The sequence below is a fragment of the Theropithecus gelada genome, chromosome 19 (assembly GCF_003255815.1).
Source record: "Theropithecus gelada isolate Dixy chromosome 19, Tgel_1.0, whole genome shotgun sequence".
NCBI lineage: Eukaryota > Metazoa > Chordata > Mammalia > Primates > Cercopithecidae > Theropithecus > Theropithecus gelada.
The window spans coordinates 20,272,563-20,292,922 of NC_037687.1; the positions used below are offsets into that span (position 1 = coordinate 20,272,563).

The following is a 20,360-nucleotide window of genomic DNA, read 5'->3' on the forward strand; positions in this document are numbered from 1 at the left end:
GCAATCTTCGTGCCCAGCCTTCCTAAATGCTAGTATTGGAGGCATGAGCCACTGCACTCAACCCATGTGTTTTATTTTTAGATATTCTTGGATTTGCCAGTTTTACTTTTGCTTTAGATTTCTAGTTTTATTCAGGTTTGATCAGAAAACACACAGTGTATGATTTTGGTCTTCTTATTTATTGTTGTTTTGAGACAGGATCATATTTGTCACCCATGCTAGAGTACACTGACATAAATTTGACTCACTGCAACCTCAGCCTCCTTGTCTGAAGTGATCTTTCCACCTCAGCCTCCTGTATAGCTGAGACTACAGACTTGCACTACCATGCCTCACTAATTTTTGATTATTTGTAGTAACGGGTCTCACTAGACAGGGTCTTACTATGTTAGTCAGGCTGGTGTCAATCTTCTGATCCCAAGTGATCCTCCCACCTTCATCTTCCAAATTGTTGGGATTGTAGGTACCAACCACACATCCAGCTGGTATTTAATAAGACTTGTTATGTGTCTTAACAGAATACATCAGGTGCAAATAAGAACATAGTGTTGCTTCTTGCTTTTAACTGAAAAGTTTTATACCTATCTGTTAAGCCTAGTTGGTCTATGGTATGGTTTGGATGTCTATGTCCTGCAAACCTCATTGTGCAATGTAATCCTCAATGTTAGATGTGAAACCTGGTGGGAGGTGTTTGGGTCATGGGGACAAATTCTTCATGAATGCCTTCATACCATCCTGGTCATGAGAAAGCTTTCACTCCATTAATTCAAATGAGAGCTGGTTCATTTAAAGAAACTGACTCCTTCACCTCACGCTTGCCATCTCTTACCATGTGATATGTCCAGTTACTCTTTGTCTTCCACCATGATTGTAAGTTTCCTGGGACCCTCACTGAAAGCAGATGCTGTTATACCCTGCTTGTACGGTCTGCTGAACTATGAGCTAAATAAACCTTCTTTCTTTATAAGTTATACACTCAGGTATTCCTCTTTATGCAAAATAGCTAATAACAGCTAATAGCTATAATGTCTGCTTTCTGATTTCTTATTGATCTTTTATCTGAATTTTCTGCTTATTATTGCAAATGACGTCTTGATCTCTACAATTGTGTTGCTATGTATTTCTTGCTTCACCTTTGCCAAAATTTGCTTTATATATTTTGGAACCCTCATGTTATATATACGTACACATATACATATAAATAGATATGATAGTTATAGCTTCCTGGTAAATTGACCCATTTGACCATTATATAATATCGTGTTTGTCCTATGCTAGTACTTTACTTAAAACATATTATATCCAATATAATAATTACCACCTCACCCAATTGTGGTTACTACTTGCATGGAATACAGACTTTTTCCATTGGGATACTTTCAACCTATTTGACTCAATGCTAAATCGAGTCTCTTATAGACAGCAAATTGTATGCTTTTTAACTTAAGCCACTAAGCCATCTTAATTTTTTTTTTATAAATTTATTTAATTTTGAGATAAAGTCTCACTCTGTCAACCAGGCTAGTTTGCAGTGGCATGATCACGACTCACTGCAGCCTCAACCTCCCAAACTCAGATGATCTCATTTCAGCTTCTTGAGTAGCTGGGTTGCAAATATTTGCCATCCCAAGCCCAGATAGTTTTTTGTACCTTTTTCTGTAGAGACACTTTTTTGCCCTGTTGTCTAGGTTGGTCTCAAACTCCTGAGTTAAAGTGATCAGATTCCTCAGCCTCCAAAAGTTCTGAGATTATATTTTTTAAATAAGTAGTTTAATTAATTTATATTTAAAATGACTACTTAAAGATATAAAGTTACTATTACCAGTTTCATTTTTTTAAAATTTAATGGGCCGGGCACGGTGGCTCACGCCTGTAATCCCAGCACTTTGGGAGGCCGAGACGGGCAGATCCCAAGGTCAGGAGATCGAGACCATCCTGGCTAACACGGTGAAACCCCGTCTCTACTAAAAAATACAAAAATTTAGCCAGGCGTGGTAGCGGGCGCCTGTAGTCCTAGCTACTGGGGAGGCTGAGGCAGGAGAATGGCATGAACTCAGGAGGCAGAGCTTGCAGTGAGCCGAGATCACGCCACTGCACTCCAGCCTGGGTGACAGAACAAGACTCTGTCTCAAAATAAATAAATAAATAAAATAAAATTTAATGTAATGTAATTTTATTTCAGGATACATGTGCTGGATGTGCAGGTTTGTTACATAAGTAAACGTGTGCCGTGTTGGTTTGCTGCACCTATTAGCCCCTCACCTCAGTGATAAGCCCTGCCTACATTAGCTATTTATCCTGATGCTCTCCCATCCCTGCAACAGACCCCAGTGTGTGTTGTTTCCCTCCATGTGTCCATGTATTCTTACTGTTTAGCTTCCACTTAATAAGTGAGAACATGTGGTGTTTGGTTTTCTGTTCATGTGTTAGTTTGCTGAAAATAATGGCTTCCAGCTCCATCTGTGTCTTTGCAAAGTACATGATCTTGTTCCTTTTTATGGCTGCGTAGTAGTCTATGGTGCATACGTACCACATCTTCTTTATCCAGTCTGTTACAGATGGGCATTTGGGTTGATGCCATGTCTTTGCTATTGTGAATTGTGCTGCAATGAAGTTGCACATCCATGTATCTTTATAATAGAATGATTTATATTCCTTTGGTATATACCCAGTATAATGGAATTGGTGGGTCCAATAGTATATCTGGTTCTGGGTCTTTGAGGAATTGCCATACTGGCTTTCACAATGGTTGAACTAATTTACATTCCCACCGAAAGTGTAAAACCATTTCTTTTTTTCCATGGCCTCACCAACATCTGTTGTTTCTTGACTTTTTAGTAATCACTGTTCTGACTGGCGTGAAATGGTATCTCACTGTAGTTTTGATTTGCATTTCTTTAATGATCACTGATGTTAAGCTTTTTTTCATGTTTGTTGGCCACATAAATGTCTTCTTTTGAGAAGCGTTTCTTCTTGTTTTTTGCTCACTTTTTAATGAGGTTCTTTGTTTTATTCTTGTAAATTTTTTTAAGTTCTTTGTAGACTCTGGATATTAATCTTTGTCAGATGGAGAGATTGCAAAAATGTTCTCCCATTCTGTAGACTGTTCACTCTGATGATAATTTCTTTTGCTGTGCAGAAACTCTTTAATTGATACCATTTGTCAATGTTTGCTTTTGTTGCAATTGCTTTTGACACTTTCATCATGAAATCTTTGCCCATGCCTATGTCCTGAATGGTATTACCTAAATTTTATTTTAGGGTTCTTGTAGTTTTGGGTTTCAAATTGAAGTCTTCAATTCATCTTGGGTTAATTTTTGTATAAGTGTAAGAAAGGGGGTCCAGTTTCAATTTTCTGCCTATGGCTGGCTAGTTCTCCCAACACCATTTATTAAAAGGGAATCCTTTTCTCATTTCTTGTTTTTGTCAGGTTTTTCAAAGATCAGATGGTTGTAGATATGCAGTCTTACTTCTGAGTTCTCTACTCTGTTTCATTGGTCTACGTGTCTGTTTTTATTGTTAGTTTGTTTTTTGAGACGGAGTCTCGCTCTGTCACCCAGGCTGGAGTGCAGTGGTGTGATCTCAGCTCACTGCAAGCTCCGCCTCCTGGGTTCATGCCATTCTTCTGCCTCAGCCTCCCGAGTAGCTGGGACTACAGGCACCCGCCACCATACCCGGCTAATTTTTTGTATTTTCTTTAGTAGAGACGGGTTTCACCATGTTAGCCAGGATGGTCTCGATCTCCTGACCTCGTGATCCGCCCACCTCGGCCTCCCAAAGTGCTGGGATTACAGGCGTGAGCCACTGCACCCAGCCTATGTGTCTGTTTTTATACCAGTACCAGGCAGCTTTGGTTACTATAGCCTTGTAGCATAGTTTGAAGTTGGATATCATGATGCCTCCAGCTTTGTTCTTTTTGCTTAGGATTCTCTTGGCTATGAGGGGTCTTTCGGGGTTTCATATGAATTTTAAAGTAGTTTTTTTTCTAATTCTGTGAAGAATGTCAGTGGTAGTTTAGTCAGAATAGCATGGAATCTATAAATTACTTCGAGCAGTATGGCCATTTTTACAATATTGATTCTTTCTGTCTTTTTCATTTGTTTGTGTCCTCTCTGGTTTTCTTGTGCAGTGGTTTGTAGTTCTCCTTGAAGAGGTATATCACTTCCCTTGTTAGCTGTATTCCTTTATTCTCTTCGTAGCAATTGTGAATGGGAGTTTATTCATGATTTGGCTCTCTGCTTGTTTATTGTTGGTGTATTGAAATGCTTGTGATTTTTGCCTATTGATTTTGTATCCTGAGGCTTTGCTGAAGTTGCTTATTAGGTGAAGAAGATTTTGGGAAGAGACAATGGGGCTTTCTAGATCCAGGATCGTGTCATCTGCAAACATGTCATCTGCAAGCTTCTACAGACAGAAGTTTGACTTCCTGTTTGAATACTGCTTATTTATTTCTCTTGCCTGATTTCCCTGGCCAGAACTTCCAATACTATGTTAAATAGGAGTGGTGAGAGGGCATCCTTGTCTAGTGCTAGTTTTCAAGGGGAATGCTTCCAGTTTTTGCTCTTTTAGTGTGATATTGGCTGTGGGTTTGTCATAGATAGTTCATATTATTTTGAGGTATGTTCCGTGAATACCTAGTTTATTGAGAGTTTTTAACATGAAGGGATGTTGAATTTGATCGAAGGCTTTTTCTGTGTCTATTGAGATAATCATGTGGTTTTTGTCTTTAAATCTGTTTATGTGATGAATTATGTTTATCGATTTTTGTATGTTGAACCAGCCTTGCATCCTGGGAATAAAGCTGACTTGACTGTGGTGGATAAGCTTTTTGATGTGTTGCTGGATTCAGTTTGCAAGTATTTTATTGAGAATTTTTGTACTGATGTTTATCAGGGATATTGGCTTGAAGGCTTTTTTGTTTGTTTTCTTCTGTTTTTTTGTTGTATATCTGCCAGATCTTGATATCAGGATGATGCTGGTCTCATAGAATGAGTTAAGGAGAGGCCCCTCCTTTTCTATCATTTGGAATAGTTTCAGAAGAAATGGTACCAGATCCTCTTTGTACCTCTGGTAGAATTCAGCTATAAATTCATCTGATCCTGGACTTTTTATGGTTGGTAGGCTATTGACTATTTGTTACCGCCTCTATTTCAGAACTTGTTATTGGTCTTTTCAGGGATTCAATTTCTTCCTGTTCAGACTTGAAAGGATGGATGTGTCCAGGAATTTATCCTCTTCTAGGTTTTCCAGTTTTTGTGCATAGAGGTGTTTGTAGTACTTTCCAAAGGTTGTTTTTATTTCTATGGGGTCAATGGTGATATCCCTTTTATAATTTTTTATTGTCTATTTCATTCATCTCTATTTTCTTTATTAGTCTAGCTAGCATCTATTTTATTAATTTTGTCAAAATAACATCTCCTGGATTCATTGATTTTTTTTTTTTTTTTTTTGAAGGGTTTTTTGTGTCTCTGTGTCCTTCATTTCCAGTCTGAATCTGGTTATTTCTTATCTTCTGCTAGCTTTAAGGTTTGTTTGCTCTTGGTTTTCTCGTTCCTTTAGTTGTGATGTTAGGGTGTCCATTTGAGGTCTTTCTGGCTTTTTCATTTGGGTATTTAGTGTTATAAATTTCCCCATTAACACTGCTTTAGCTGTGTGCCAGAGATTCTGGTACATTGTCTCTTCATTCTCATTGGTTTCAAATAATTTTTTGATTTCTGATTTTTTTTTTTTTTTTTTTTTTTGAGACAGAGTTCTTCTCTTGTCACCCAGGCTGGAGTGCAGTGGCACGATCTCGGCTCACTGCAACCTCCGCCACCCAGGTTCAAGTGAGTCTCCTGCCTCAGCCTCCCAAGTAGCTGGGATTACAGGCACCCACCACCACGCCCGGCTAATATTTTGTATTTTTAGCAGAGATGGTATGTTTCACCATGTTTGCCAGGCTGGTCTGGAATCCTGACCTCTAGTGATCCACCCACCTTGGCCTCTAACTGAGACCATCCTGGCCAACATTGTGAAACCCCATCTCTACTAAAAATACAAAAAATTAGCCGGGTGTGGTGACACGTGCCTGTAGTTTCAGCTACTCGGGTGGCTGAGGCAGGAGAATCACTTGAAGCCAGGAGGCAGAGGTTGCAGCGAGCCAAGATTGCACTACTGCACTCCAGCCTGGCGACAGAGCCAGACTCTGTTTCAAAAAAAAAAGTGCTGGGATTACTGAGCCATCACATGCCTGGTGAGTTTTCTTACTCTTTAGTTTTAATTTGATTTCATTGCAGTCTGAGAGAATGTTATGATATCAGTTCTTTTGCATTTGCTGAGAAGTGTTTCACTTCCAATTATGTTATTAATTTTTTTCTTTTCTTTCTTGTTTTTTTTTTTCTTGAGAGTCTCGCTCTGTTGCCCAGGCTGGAGTGTGATAGCACGATCTCAGCTCACTGCAACCTCCACCTCCCGAGTTCAAGCCATTCTCCTGTCTCAGCCTCTTGAGTAGCTGGGATTACAGGCGCATGCTGCCACGCCTGGCTAAGTTTTTGTTTTTTTAGTAGAGATGGGGTTTCACCCTGTTCCCCAGGCTGGACTTGAACTCCTGAGCTCAGGCAATCCACCCACCTTGGCCTCCGAAAGTGCTAGGATTACAAGGTGAGCCACCATGCCCAGCCATGTGATCAATTTTAGAGTAAGTGCCATGTGGAACTTAGAAGAATGTGCATTGTGTTGTTTGTGGCTGAGTTCAAGCCTTGTTACTTTTCTGTCTCAATGATCTGTCTAATATTAACAGAGGGGCATTAAAGTCTCTCACTATTATTATATGGAAGTCTAAGTCTCTTTATAGTTCTCTAAGAATGTGTTTTATGAATCCGGGTGCTCCTTGAATTGATCTCTTTACTGTTATGTAATGCACTTCTTTGTCTTTTTTGACCTTTGTTGATTTAAAGTTTGTTTTATCAGAAACTATGATTGCAGGCCGGGCGTGGTGGCTCACGCCTGTAATCCCAGCACTTTGGGAGGCCAAGGCAGGCAGATCGTGAGGTCAGGAGATCGAGACAATCCTGGCTAACACAGTGAAACCCTGTCTCTACTAAAAATACAAAAAGGTACCTGAGAGTGGTGGCGGGCGCCTGTAGTCCCAGCTACTCGGGAGGCTGAGGCAGGAGAATGGTATGAACCCAGGAGGCGGAACTTGCAGTGAGCTGAGATCGCACCACTGCACTCCAACTGGGCAATAGAGTGAGGCACCGTCTCAAAAATAAAAAAGGAACTATGATTGCAACCCCTGCTTTTTTTTCTGCTTTTATGTGCTTTGTCAATTTTCCTCCATTCCTTTACTTTGAGCCTACACTTGTCTTTTTATGTGAAATAGGTCTCTTGAATACAGCACACAAATGGGTCATGACTCTATCCAGCTTGCCCTTCTGTGTCTTTCAATTGAGGCATTCAACCTATTACATTTAAGGCTAATATTGTTATGTGTGATTTTGATTCTATCCAAGTGGTGCTAGCTGCATATTTTGCAGAGTTATTGATGTAGTTGTTTTATAGCATCGTTCATCTTTATACTTCACTGTGTTTTTGCAGTGGCTGGTAATGGTTTTTCTCTTTCCATATTTATTCCTTCTTTCATAGCTCTATCTAGTAAGGCAGGCCTGGTGGTCATGTATTCCTTCAGCATTTGCTTCTCTGAAAAGAATTTTATTTTTCTCCGCTTCTGAAGACTTAGTAATGTTATTTTATTGTTTTATTTGATTCTTGTATCTTTGTTCCTCATTTTCTCTTTTTCTTTGTGTCTTTTTTATACTTATCTTGATATGCTTTTACTTCTTTCTTGTTTGTTTTGTGTATCTATACAGATATATTCTTGATGGTGTATTGGGAATTACATAAAACCTCTAAAAGCTACAACAGTGTGTTTTTTTTTTTTTTTTTTTTTTTTTTTTTGAGACGGAGTCTCGCTCTGTCGCCCAGGCTGGAGTGCAGTGGCTGGATCTCAGCTCACTGCAAGCTCCGCCTCCCGGGTTTACGCCATTCTCCTGCCTCAGCCTCCCGAGTAGCTGGGACTACAGGCGCCGGCCACCGCGCCCGGCTAGTTTTTTGTATTTTTTAGTAGAGACGGGGTTTCACCGCGTTAGCCAGGATGGTCTCGATCTCCTGACCTCGTGATCCGCCCGTCTCGGCCTCCCAAAGTGCTGGGATTACAGGCTTGAGCCACCGCGCCCGGCCAACAGTGTGTTTTAATCTGGTAAAAAATGAACTTCAGCTGGATTCATAAATTTTTTCTCATGCCCTCAAATTTGTCATTGATGTTGCTAATCATATGTTTTGTTGTATATTCATTAACAAATGTTTACAATTATTTCTATTCTTTTACCTTTCAAATTTTAGAGAATAATTAAAAATGTTTTTGTGCCATATTATTATAATGCTAAGAAATTCCATTTTTGTGTATGTGCATTTTTTTCCCCAGAAAATAATGTATATGATATAATTATTTATAAAATTATTTTGTTTAATCATATTATTTTCAGTAGAAGCAACTGCTTTCCGCATCTTTTATGTTTAGGGCATATGAAGTGCTAATATATTTTTTCAGAATTTGGTTGTTTTTGAAGGTTTTTTTCTTTTTATTTGGCAGGACTGTTATTATTCTGACTTGATAGCTATTTTTTTTTAGGACTTTGACTATATCACACAGTTTCCTTCTAGCCTGCAAAGGTTTTGTTGACAGTTGACTGACTATCTTATAAGACTATGCTTGTAAATGGCACACCATTTTTATCTTGCAGCTCCATTCTCTTCCTGTCTGTGGCTTTTGAAATTGTGCTTATATATGTGTTTGTTATAAATATCTTTGTATGTATCCTAATTGTTTGTTGAGCTTCTTCATTTTGACATTATTTTTTCTTTCAGAATTTTTGAGTTATATTTTCTTTTGATATTTTTTACCTTTTATAATTTGTTTTTTTGGATATTTTGAATATTTTTTTCTTATCTTCAGTTTTTTCTGATTTTCTGTAGTTCTCTGTATTCCTAATTTACTCATTGAATATTCAGTTTATTTTTAATTTTTAAAATTAGTATATACTTTTTTTGGTTTCTTTCTGACAATTTTATATTTTTGATAGAACCATTTTGCCCTATTTTGTATTCATTGTAATCTTTGATTAAAATTCGGGCATTAAATAAAGCTACCTGACACAATTTTTATCATGTAGCTTTCTCCTGGCATAGTCTGAAAACAATTATCTCGGATCCTGGGAGATTCTCAAACATGTTCTTAGAATGTATCTTGTCTAAAATTTTGTGTTTACATTTTAGTTAAAGGAGTTTATTTCTGCTTCATCTTAATCAGTGACCATTTGCTATATCTGTTTTCTGTCTGTTGTACTGCAGTCTCTCTGCTGCTGTAACATTTACTGTTGGTCTCAGCAGACCCAAACTGTAATTCCAAAATATACCACCATTTTTTTCAGCACTTTATGTTATGGGTGACCAGTTTCTGGAAAGGCCTCTAGTAGCAAGTAATGTAGATATATGTGCCAGTATTGTATTTGTTTACTAAAAAAGAAACCAAAAGTTAGCAATTTACGTGGAAAGGCACTATGTTATATTGGGGAGTAGGAAGAACTGTGTTGGGTAAATGTAACAGACTTTTCTTTTTCTTCTGTATCTTTGCATTCCTGTGTACTCACCTGTGCACTCACCTGGGGAAATTTACACAGTTATTTATAAGTTTTCCTTATATCTTTTGGTCAGTATGTTTTTATTATATTTATATGTCTATGAAGGATTTAGGGCCTGTGGTATTTTATTATGGCATCTTGCTTATGTAGTTTGTATAATATAGGTTAGATTTGTAAAGTATGTTTATCAGAGTCTAGTAAATTGAATAATTTGTTGTTTTTATTTCTTTCAGCTATGTGTTCTTATTTTACCAAAGACCTTTGGCCAGAGCAAGACATAAAAGATTCTTTCCAACAAGTGATACTGAGAAGATACGGAAAATGTGAACATGAGAATTTACAATTAAGAAAAGGCTCCGCAAGTGTGGATGAGTGTAAGATGCACAAAGAAGGTTATAATGAACTAAACCAGTGTTTGACAACTACCCAGAGCAAAATATTTCAATGTGATAAATATATAAAAGTCTTTCATGAAAATTTAAATTCAAATAGACATAAGACAAGACATACTGGAAAGAAACCTTTCAAATGTAAAAAATGTGACAAATCGTTTTGCATGCTTTTACACCTAAGTCAACATAAAAGAATTCATATTAGAGAGAATTCTTACCAATGCGAAGAATGTGACAAAGTCTTTACGCGGTTCTCAACCCTTACTAGACACAAGAGAATTCATACTGGAGAGAAACCCTTCAAATGTAAAGAATGTGGCAAAGCTTTTAAGCACTCTTCAACCCTTACTACACATGAGATGATTCATACTGGAGAGAAACCCTACAGATGTGAAGAATGTGGCAAAGCCTTCTGCCATTCCTCACACCTTACTACACATAAGATAATTCATACTGGAGAGAAACCTTACAAATGTGAAGAATGTGGCAAAGCTTTTAACCAATCCTCAAACCTTAGGAAACATAAGATAATTCATACTGGAGAGAAACTCCACAAATGTGAAGAATGTGGCAAAGCTTTTAACCGATCCTCAAACCTTACTACACATAAGAGAATTCACACTGGAGAGAGACCCTACAAATGTGAAGAATGTGGCAAAACTTTTAACCGATCCTCAAACCTTGCTAAACATAACATAATTCATACTGGAAAGAAATCTTACAAACGTGGAGAATGTGGTAAAACCTTTAACCAGTCCTCAACTCTTACTAAACATAAGAAAATTCAGCAGGACATGGTGGCTCACGCCTGTAATCCCAGCACATTGAGAGGACAAGGCGAGCAGATCGCAAGGTCAGGAGTTTGAGACCAGCCTGGCACATGGTGAAACCCTGTCTCTACTAAAAATACAAAAATTTGCTGGGTGTGGTGGCGGGCACCTGTAATCCCAGCTACTCAGGAGGCAGAAGCAGGAGAATCATTTGAACCCAGGAGGCACAGTTTGCAGTGAGCCAAGATCGTGCCATTCTACTCTAGCCTGGGCCACAAGGCAAGACTCTGTTGCACAAAAAAAAAAAAAAAAGGAAAATTCATCCTGGAAAGAAACCTCATAACTGTGAAGAATATCGCAATGCTTTCAACCAGTCCTTGAATCTTATTGAAGAAAATAATTCACACTGGAGAGAAACTCTACAAATGTGAAGAATGTGGCAAAGCTTTTAACCAGTCCTCAAACTCTTACTAAGCATTAAAAAAATTCATACTGTACAGAAACCCTATGAGGGTGAAAAACATGGCAAAGCCTTTAACAAGCTTTCAATTCTTAACAGACATAAGATAATTTATACTGGAAAGAAATTCTACAAACAAGAAAGATGTGACAATGCTTTTGACAACACCTCAAACTTTTCTAACCATAAAAGAAATTATGCTGGTGAGAAATCTTAGAAATCTGAAGAATGAGACAAAGCCTTTAAATGGTTGTCACATTTGATTGTAGGTAAGATAATTCATACTAGAGAAAACACCTACATGTGTGAACAATGTGGCAAAACTTAACCAATGCTCACACCTTATTGCACAGGAAAGCATTTATACTTGAGATAAATTATACAAACATAAAGACTGAAAAAGTCATTAATATATGTTCATGTCTTAACACTAGAGAGTTCATACTTAATAAAATCATTATATGTACAATTACTGTCAAAAGATCTTTCAGAAAATACAAGCTTTTGACTAGGCACGGTGGCTCAGGCCTGTAATCCCAACACTTTGGTAGGCCAAGGCAGGTGGATCACGAGGTCAGGAGTTTGAGACCAGCCTATCCAAGATGCTGAAACCCCATCTCTACTAAAAATATAACAATTAGCCGGGCATGGTTGTGATGCATGTAATCCTAGCTACTCAAGAGGCTGAGGCAGGAGAATCACTTGAACTCAGGGAGGGAGAGGTTGCAGTGAGCTGAGATTACACCACTGCACTCTAGCCTGGGCCACAGAGCAAGACAACATCAATTAAAAAAAAGAAAAGAAAAGAAAATACAAACTTTTACAGTGAAGAGTATTTATTTTGAAGATGAACATTACAAATATAAAGAGGGTTGTAGTGCCTTTATTTGTTTCATAGATCTTATTGTAGACATTTTTTGTAGAGGAAAAACTCTGAAGCAGTTTCTCACACATTGTTCAATATCAGGGAATTCATGTTGAAGAAAAATCGTGCAAATATGTAATAAATTTGGAAAAATACTCTTTCAAAAACTATAGCTTAGAAAACAAGAGTCCATGGCTGGGCGTGGTGGCTCACGCCTGTAATCCCAGCACTTTGGGAGGTCGAGACAAGCAGATCACGAGGTCAGGAGATCAAGATCATCCTGGCTAACATGGTGAAACCCCATCTCTACCAAAAAATACAAAAAATTAACTGGGTGTGGTGGCGGGCACCTGTAGTCCCAGCTACTCAGGAGGCTGAGGCAGGAGAATGGTGTGAACCGGGGAGGCAGAGCTTGCAGTGAGCCGAGATCGCACCACTGCACTCCAGCCTGGGCAACAGAGCGAGACTCTGTCTCAAAAAAAAAGAAAAAAACAGAATAAATTCATCATGTCGATTCTAAGTAACATTAAACATGTTTTATTAAACATCGTGATTTTAATTTTTAAAAGATGAGATTCGTCACTTCTGTCAAAATACCTACCTTGGAAAAAAGAAAATAGGATGCAGGAAAACATCCAGTGGCAATTGTTGCTACATAGCTAGAAGGCTACATATGTTTCAGTTATTAGACAACCATTTCGATACTCTGTGGCTTTTAAAAAGATTACTGCCCCTGTATTGGGACATAAATCTTAACAATACATACAATTTGACAACTTGAAATTTATTGGTATTGTTATGAGCTGTTTAACTGACAAAGTTTTACTTTGACATTTGAATAAAACATCTAATATGCAATTTGCTTAACACATACTTTGCATATCAACTGCTATAATATAAACTTTTATTGTAACAATGGGAATATAAGATATAAAGATATTTTTACATAGTAGAAGTGAACCAATGAATCCTTTAAGATAAAATGTGAAATCCTGGCAGGGAGGGGAAAAGAACAGAACATATTAACAGAATGCCCTAAGATGGTCTGGGAATACTTACCCCAAATCAATATTTCATCAAGCAGATCACATAGCAAAGCTACTAATGTTATTAAGCACTGAACCTAAGGTATGTAAATAGAGAGTAAAAATTTGTAATACACAAAAAGTTCATACTAGAATATGTTTTTGCAGATGCAGTAAAAGTAAAAAATATTTAATCCATAATTAAGTCTGTAAATATCAGAGAATTTGTGGTAGAAATACATAAGGCACTGACACGTCAGATATACTAAATCAGAGGGCTGAGTATAGAAAATAAAACTAAAGGTAGAAAAATTATTTGTATATAACTTTACGAGGATCAGAAGGTTTTTTGCAGTTACAATTACATTCAAAGTATACTGTATTTCTTGAAAAATATTACAGATTTTTTGAAAAGTAAATAATGATGTCATTCAACTCTGAAATAGTTTCCTGCTGTTTCTTCATTCCTATTGGACTCGTGTGTGAAAGTATGGGATCAATTGTTGCTGTATCAAAGATATGAGAAATTCTTTTTTTGTTTTGTTCTGTTTATTGAGATGGAGTTTCACTCTTTCGCCCAGACTGGAGTGCAGTGGTGTGATCTTGGCTCACTGCAACATTCGACTTCCAGTTTCAAGCGATTCTCCTGCCTCAGCCTCCCGAGTAACTGAGATTACAGGTGCACACCACCACACCCAGCTAATTTTTGTATTTTTAGTAGAGACAGGATGTCATCGTGTTGGCCAGGCTGGTCTCGAACTCCTGACATTGTGATCCACCCACCTCGGCCTACCGAGGTGCTGGGATTACAGGCATGAGCCACTGCTCCTGGCAAGAGATTCTTTTTTATTAGGTGGGCATTATTTGTGATCTTTTCTATTGAAAAGTAAAGACATTAGAATGTAAGATGCATAGTGAAAATATAAGTGGAGAGGCTCTTTGGAGTTAACTTACAATATTGAGTGATGCATGAGGTTGGTGTTCAGAGTAATTCTGCATTATGAAAAAACGTTTAATTTTATTTAAAATTAAATTTAGTAGTATATTATCGTACTTATTGTACTTTTATATGATAGATGCAGTACATTTTTTAAAATTTTAGATTGTGTGAAGTTAATAGTTTACCTTAACATTTTTAACATGTTAAATACTATTGTGCATTCAATGAAGCATTGTTATACCACAAACTTTACCCTCTTCCACCTTACTCAAGGGTATAGGTAAAAGATGTAACAATATGCTATTTAGTAACATGATGGATTAACATCTGTAGTAATTTTTTTTTTGCCAGTGGCTTTAAACTGCAAATAAGTTAAAGAATATTTCTGTAGGTTAAATTTTTATTTTGTTTTTAATCATTTAAATTTATTTTGATTTTGGTGGGTACATGAGTATATATGCACTATATGGCATATTTTAATACAAGAATACAATATATAATAATACCAGGGTTAAGTGAGGCATCCTTCACCTGTAACATTTCTCCTTTGTTTTACAAAGAATCCAATTCTACACTTTTTTTTATTTTTTATTTTTATTTTTATTTATTTATTTTTTTGAGACGGCATCTCCCTCTGTTGTCCTGGCTGGAGTGCAGTGGCGCCATCTCGGCTCGCTGCAAGCTCCACCTCCCGGGTTCACACCATTCTCCTGCCTCAGCCTCCCAAGCAGCTGGGACTACAGGCACCCACCACCATGCCCGGCTACTTTTGTATTTTTAGTAGAGATGGGGTTTCACTGTGTTGACCAGGATAGTCTTGATCTCCTGATCTTGTGGTCCACCCACCTCAGCCTCCCAAAGTGCTGGGATTACAGGCGTGAGCCACCGTGCCCAGCCACTTTTAAAAAATTTTAAAATATACAATTAAATTGTTATTTACCATAGGGTTATTTTTATGGTTGTAATAAAAATTATATATGAGCAAAAATAAAATTCATTTCTAAACTCTTAATATTTTTTCAAATTTGCTATATATTTTTCTTTGAACATGTGGTCTGTCTGCCTGCAAACACACAGACTTTTTGATTCACATAGAGTTAAATATATATTAGTCTAAAGACAAACTTTAGATGTAAGAAAATTATGGAATAAGTGTGCGTGTGTGTGTGTGAGTTTGTAACTATTTTCAAAAGAAAATAATATGGTAACAAAAATCATTTTAATAAGGTGACTACTATAAAACTAAAAACCTAAAAAATACCAAAAGCAAATGTATACTTTGTGCTTTGTATTGAATTTATTACTGTACAATCCATGACTTAACAGTTCTGAATCTTTTCATGCAAACTGTCTGTATATACTTGCCTGATACTCTGCTAGACCCATACTTCGTTTCTAACATATTTTTTTGTTTTATAGTTTAGGAAGTATTATATGAGCTGGTCTGTGATTATAAGAATTTTATGAAATTTAGTGCACACAAAATAATTTTTAGATGTAATTCCAAAAGTAATATATTAAGTTACATTTTACTTAGAGCAGTTGATTTTGTTCTTTTAAGGAAAGAACAATAAGTTTTGAGTTTTCTTTAGTGATTGTTCCTTTCACTTTTTATAATTGACATGAGTATATTTATTTATTGAGTCAATTTGTTCAGGTAAGTACTAGGGACGCTTCATAAGTCATGAGGATTTTTTATATATAAATGTGGCAAACATATTACAGTTCTTACTGTGTAATCAATGCTCCATAATAATTCATAAGTATTCCTGCTGGAGTTAGTTTGTAATTTCAACTCAGATGAAAAATATCAATGGTGAAGAAATAAGATTGATTCTTCATATGGAGTGGACCTTTTTTCCAGACTATATAACAATTTTGCTGAATTTATAGAGAAATTCTGGCCGAGGCAGATGCATCACCTGAGGTCAGGAGTTTCAGACCAGCCTGGTGAAACCTGGTCTCTAGGAAAACTACAAAAATTAGCTGAGTGTGGTGGCATCCACCTGTACCCCAGCTACTCAGGAGGCTTAGGCAGGAGAATTGCTTGAACCTGGGAGGCGAAGGTTGTGGTGAGCCGAGATTGTACCATTGCACTACAGCCTGGGTGACAGAGCAAGACTCCTCAGAAAAAAAAAGAGAGAAATTCTGCTTATTTTCTACTTCAGATACGTTTCTCTTATGTATTTTCCAACTATATGCATCACAGCTCTTCTTCTGAATTATAGCTACAGTTTTCTCACTGTTCTGTTCACCCCGTTTGATTTCACATGGTACTTTCTAGATTTTGATGAGAAAATTCTATTTTTAGTGCGCTCAAAAATGGATTTTAACTGGAGAGTTTGCTTATCAATATAACTTTCAGATGAATTAATTAAGATAAAAGGCAGCCAGGTGTGGTGGCTCACTCCTGTAATCTCAGCACTTTGGGAGGCCCAGACAAGTGGATCACTTCAGGTCAGGAGCTCGAGACCAGCCTGATCAACATGGTGAAACCCCGTGTCCACTACAAATACAAAATTAGCCACATGTTGTGGCTTATGCCTGTAATCCCAGCTACTTGGGAGGCTGAGGCAGGAGAATCGCTTGAACCCAGGAGGCGGAGGTTGTCGTGAGCCGAAATTGTGCCATTGCACTCCAGCCTGGACAAGAGCAAAACTCCCTCTCAAAAAAAAAAAAAAAGAAAAAAGAAATGATAAAAGGCACACACTGTCCATAGGTAAGCAGATTAAATTAGCATTGGTTTTCTTTATTTTTAAAAGAAAAATCTTATCAGATTCTTATACAAAGTGTGGCAAACACAAAACTTGCTTTAAAATATGGAAATTAAATTTTAAAGAGTTAATGGTAAGTAAATGAATTTAATGGGTTTTTTTTGTTTGTTTTGTTTTTGTTTTTGTTTTTTTTGAGATGGAGTCTCGCTCTGTCTCCCAGGCTGGAGTGCAGTGGTGTGATCTCGGCTCACTGCAAGCTCCGCCTCCCAGGTTCAGGCCATTCTCCCACCTCAGCCTCCCGAGTAGCTGGGACTACAGGCACTTGCCACCACGCCCGTCTAATTTTTTGTATTTTTAGTAGAGACAGGGTTTCACCGTGTTAGCCAGGATGATCTCGATCTCCTGACCTTGTGATACGCCCGCCTCGACCTCCCAAAGTGCTGGGATTGCAGGTGTGAGCCACCGTGCCCAGCCACAAATTTAATTTTCTATGATATAATTACAGCACAATTTACATTTCCATGCACAATCTTTTAAGTGTGGTGTTAAAGGTTGCAAAATAATGAAATGACCTGTGAATTTAAACTTTAGAAAAATATATCTTTTCCATATTGATTTTACAATTTGAAGAAATTTCTCTTATATTTATATATTTTTATATATATTATATGATTATCTTATTTTATATATATATATTTAGTGGGAGAAGTTTAGTCTACGGTTTTTATTTTTAATCACCAAGCTATAGCCAACTCCTGGGTCATTTTCTCTGAAAAACATTTGGAGATCATGACAGCTTTTGGATTAAAACATTCTCTGTTGTTTTGCATGCAAACTAGTTTACTGTGTTCACAGAGTGGCCAGTCATGGGACCATAAACAACACCTGCCCCTTTAGTGTCTTTCATACCATTACCATCAGCACCAGAAACTCCAGGTGCCCTAAGCTTAAAGTAAAAGTCCTAAAGTACATAAGCTTCTCCCATGCAATGTGCTGGGTCCAGAACACGCTGTTAAATATCAGAGTTCCTATGGTTATGACTGACAAATGACAATAATAGCCCCAAAATACATATTTTTGATACTGCTTAGCCAAGATTATCACAAAGACACAGACAGTATTTGACACATTCTTATTCTATAACGTTTTAAAAATATTTTCTCTTGACAGATAAAATGTGCACTTTTTCTGTAAAACAATATTTTGAACATACTGTTAAATATCAGAGTTCCTATGAGTATGACTAAAAAATTAAATGACAGTAGTCCCCAAACTGCATTTTCATACTATTTAGCCAATCACAAAGACACAGTATTTGACACATTGTTATTCTTTTATGTTTTAAAAATATTTTCTTTTAACTTGACGATAAAATGTGTACTTTTTCTGTAGAACATAATATTTTGAAGTATATATACATTGTTATTATTTCTAGGTAATTAATACTTTATCTCATATAGTTAACATGTTTGTGGTGAGACCACGTGACATTGTCTTATCATTTTTCAAAAATCCAAATACATTATGAACTATAGTCACCATGTTGAACAATAAATCTCTTGAACCTGTTTCTCCTATTTGACTATAATTATGTATTATTTGACAGACATTTTTCCAACCCTCCATTTCTTCTAAATACCTTGGCATCTGATAGTCACCATTTTACTCTACTCTCTACATCAATGGGATTAAGTTTTTTGGAATCCATGTGTAGGTGAAATCATGAGATACTAATCTTTCTGTGCCTGGCCTATCCGAACTAATATAATGTCCTCCAGCTGAATCCATGTGATTTAAAATAATACAGTCTTTTTTCTTTTTTTTTAGGCCAGGTGTGGTAGCTCACACCTGTAATCTCAGCACTGTGGGAAGCCAGGGCAGGTGGATTGCTTGAGCCCAGGAGTTTGAGACCAGCCTGGTCAACATGGAAAAACTCCGTCTCTACTAAAAAAACAAAACAGCTGGGCATGGTAGTGCACGCCTGTAATCCCAGCTACTCCAGAGGCTGAGGCATGAGAATCCCTTGAGCCAGGGATGCAGAGTTTGCAGTGAACTGAGATCATGCCACTCCACTCCAGTCTAGGTAGCAGAGTGAGATTCAGTCTCAAAAAAGGAATTTTCTTATTTAAATAATAAATAGTATTCCACTGTATATATCTACCACATAGTCTTCATTTACTCATTAGATGTTGAACTGTTTATTCTATATTGTGGCTATTGTGAAAAGTGCTGCAAACAACAGAACAGCAAATGTTTCTTCATTCTGATTTTATTTTTTTTGGATACATATCCTGTAGCGCAATTGCTTTTATGACATGGTAGTTTAAGTTTTTTGAGAAATCTCTATTTTGTTTTTCATAATCGCTGTCTTCATTTACATTCAAACCAACAGTGTGCAACCCTTCCCTTTTCTTCACATCTTTACCAACACTTTTTCTTTTTAATAAGAGTCATTCTAACAGGAATGAGTTGACATCTCCTAGTTTTGTTTTTTCTTTTTTGTCTTGCCTTTTTGTGACAATTGACAGCATTTTTAAATATATCCATTGGCCATTATGTATGTATCTTTTTTGAAAAATACTTATTTCAGCTACTTATTTTTAATAGTTACTTATTTTTGTTGTATTGTCGTTTGAGTTTTTATATATTTTTGATATTAACCCCTTGTCACATATAATTTGCAAATATTTTCTCCCTTTTTTTAGTTGTCGCATTCTGTTGATTGTATCAGATTCTGTGCAGCAGCTTTTTAGTTTGAAGTGATCTGACTGACTTGTTCTTCCTTTTCTGTACTGGGATACTTAGGTTAAATTTAAAAATTTGCTGCCCAGACCAATGTTATGGGGCTTTCACTCTATTTTTTGGTAGTTTAAGAGTTTTAGGCCTTACATTTAAGTGACTAGTTTACTTTGAGTTTATTTTTATGTATGATGTGAGATGAGGGTGTCACTTTTCTTTCTCTGCAGGTGGATATAAAGTTTTCTAAACATTTATTGAAGATACTGTTATTTCCCTTAAAAAACAGTCACCTGTATTTAAAATCAGTTAGCTGTAAATACGTGGATATATTTCTGTATAAAATTATACAGGAATAATTTAACTTTCTTTTCTCCAATCTGGATGCCTTTGATTTTATTCTCTAATTTCTTTCTCTTGGATATTTAGTATTATGTTTAGAAAGACTGACTAGAGTGGACAATCTTGCCTTGTTCTAGCTCTTAAAGTAAAAGCTTACAACATATCCCTGTTTAGTATGGCATTTTTTGGTTATATGTGCCATTTATTGGTTGAAGTGCATTTGTTCTATACCCAATATTTTCAGAGATTTATCATAAGGGAATGTTAAATTTTGTCAAACTTCTATTGTGCATCTATTTTTTCCTTTTTGCACTCTGCATCTATTTAAATATTAGAGATGTGAAATCACTACTTCTACATACATACAAAAAATGAGAGACTTTGAACATCTCTATGCCTGAAAACTAGAAAATTTGGAGAAAATAAATAAACTCCTGGA

General features: G+C 36.7%; 2 protein-coding genes across 2 annotated transcripts in view; one reads left to right on the top strand and one right to left on the bottom strand.

Annotated features, from left to right (window-relative positions):
* Positions 1-20,360, bottom strand: part of LOC112612817 (zinc finger protein 724-like) — a 518,258-nt gene that overhangs the window by 343,842 nt on the left and 154,056 nt on the right. The gene's annotated exons all lie outside the window — the stretch shown is intronic.
* LOC112612824 (zinc finger protein 714-like) overlaps positions 1-20,360 on the top strand; it is an 80,490-nt gene that overhangs the window by 32,080 nt on the left and 28,050 nt on the right. The window contains 5 exon segments of the mRNA XM_025367773.1: positions 9,911-10,866; positions 11,233-11,304; positions 11,307-11,626; positions 14,982-15,006; positions 17,765-17,779. Coding sequence (XP_025223558.1) covers positions 9,911-10,866; positions 11,233-11,304; positions 11,307-11,626; positions 14,982-15,006; positions 17,765-17,779 — 1,388 coding nt within the window.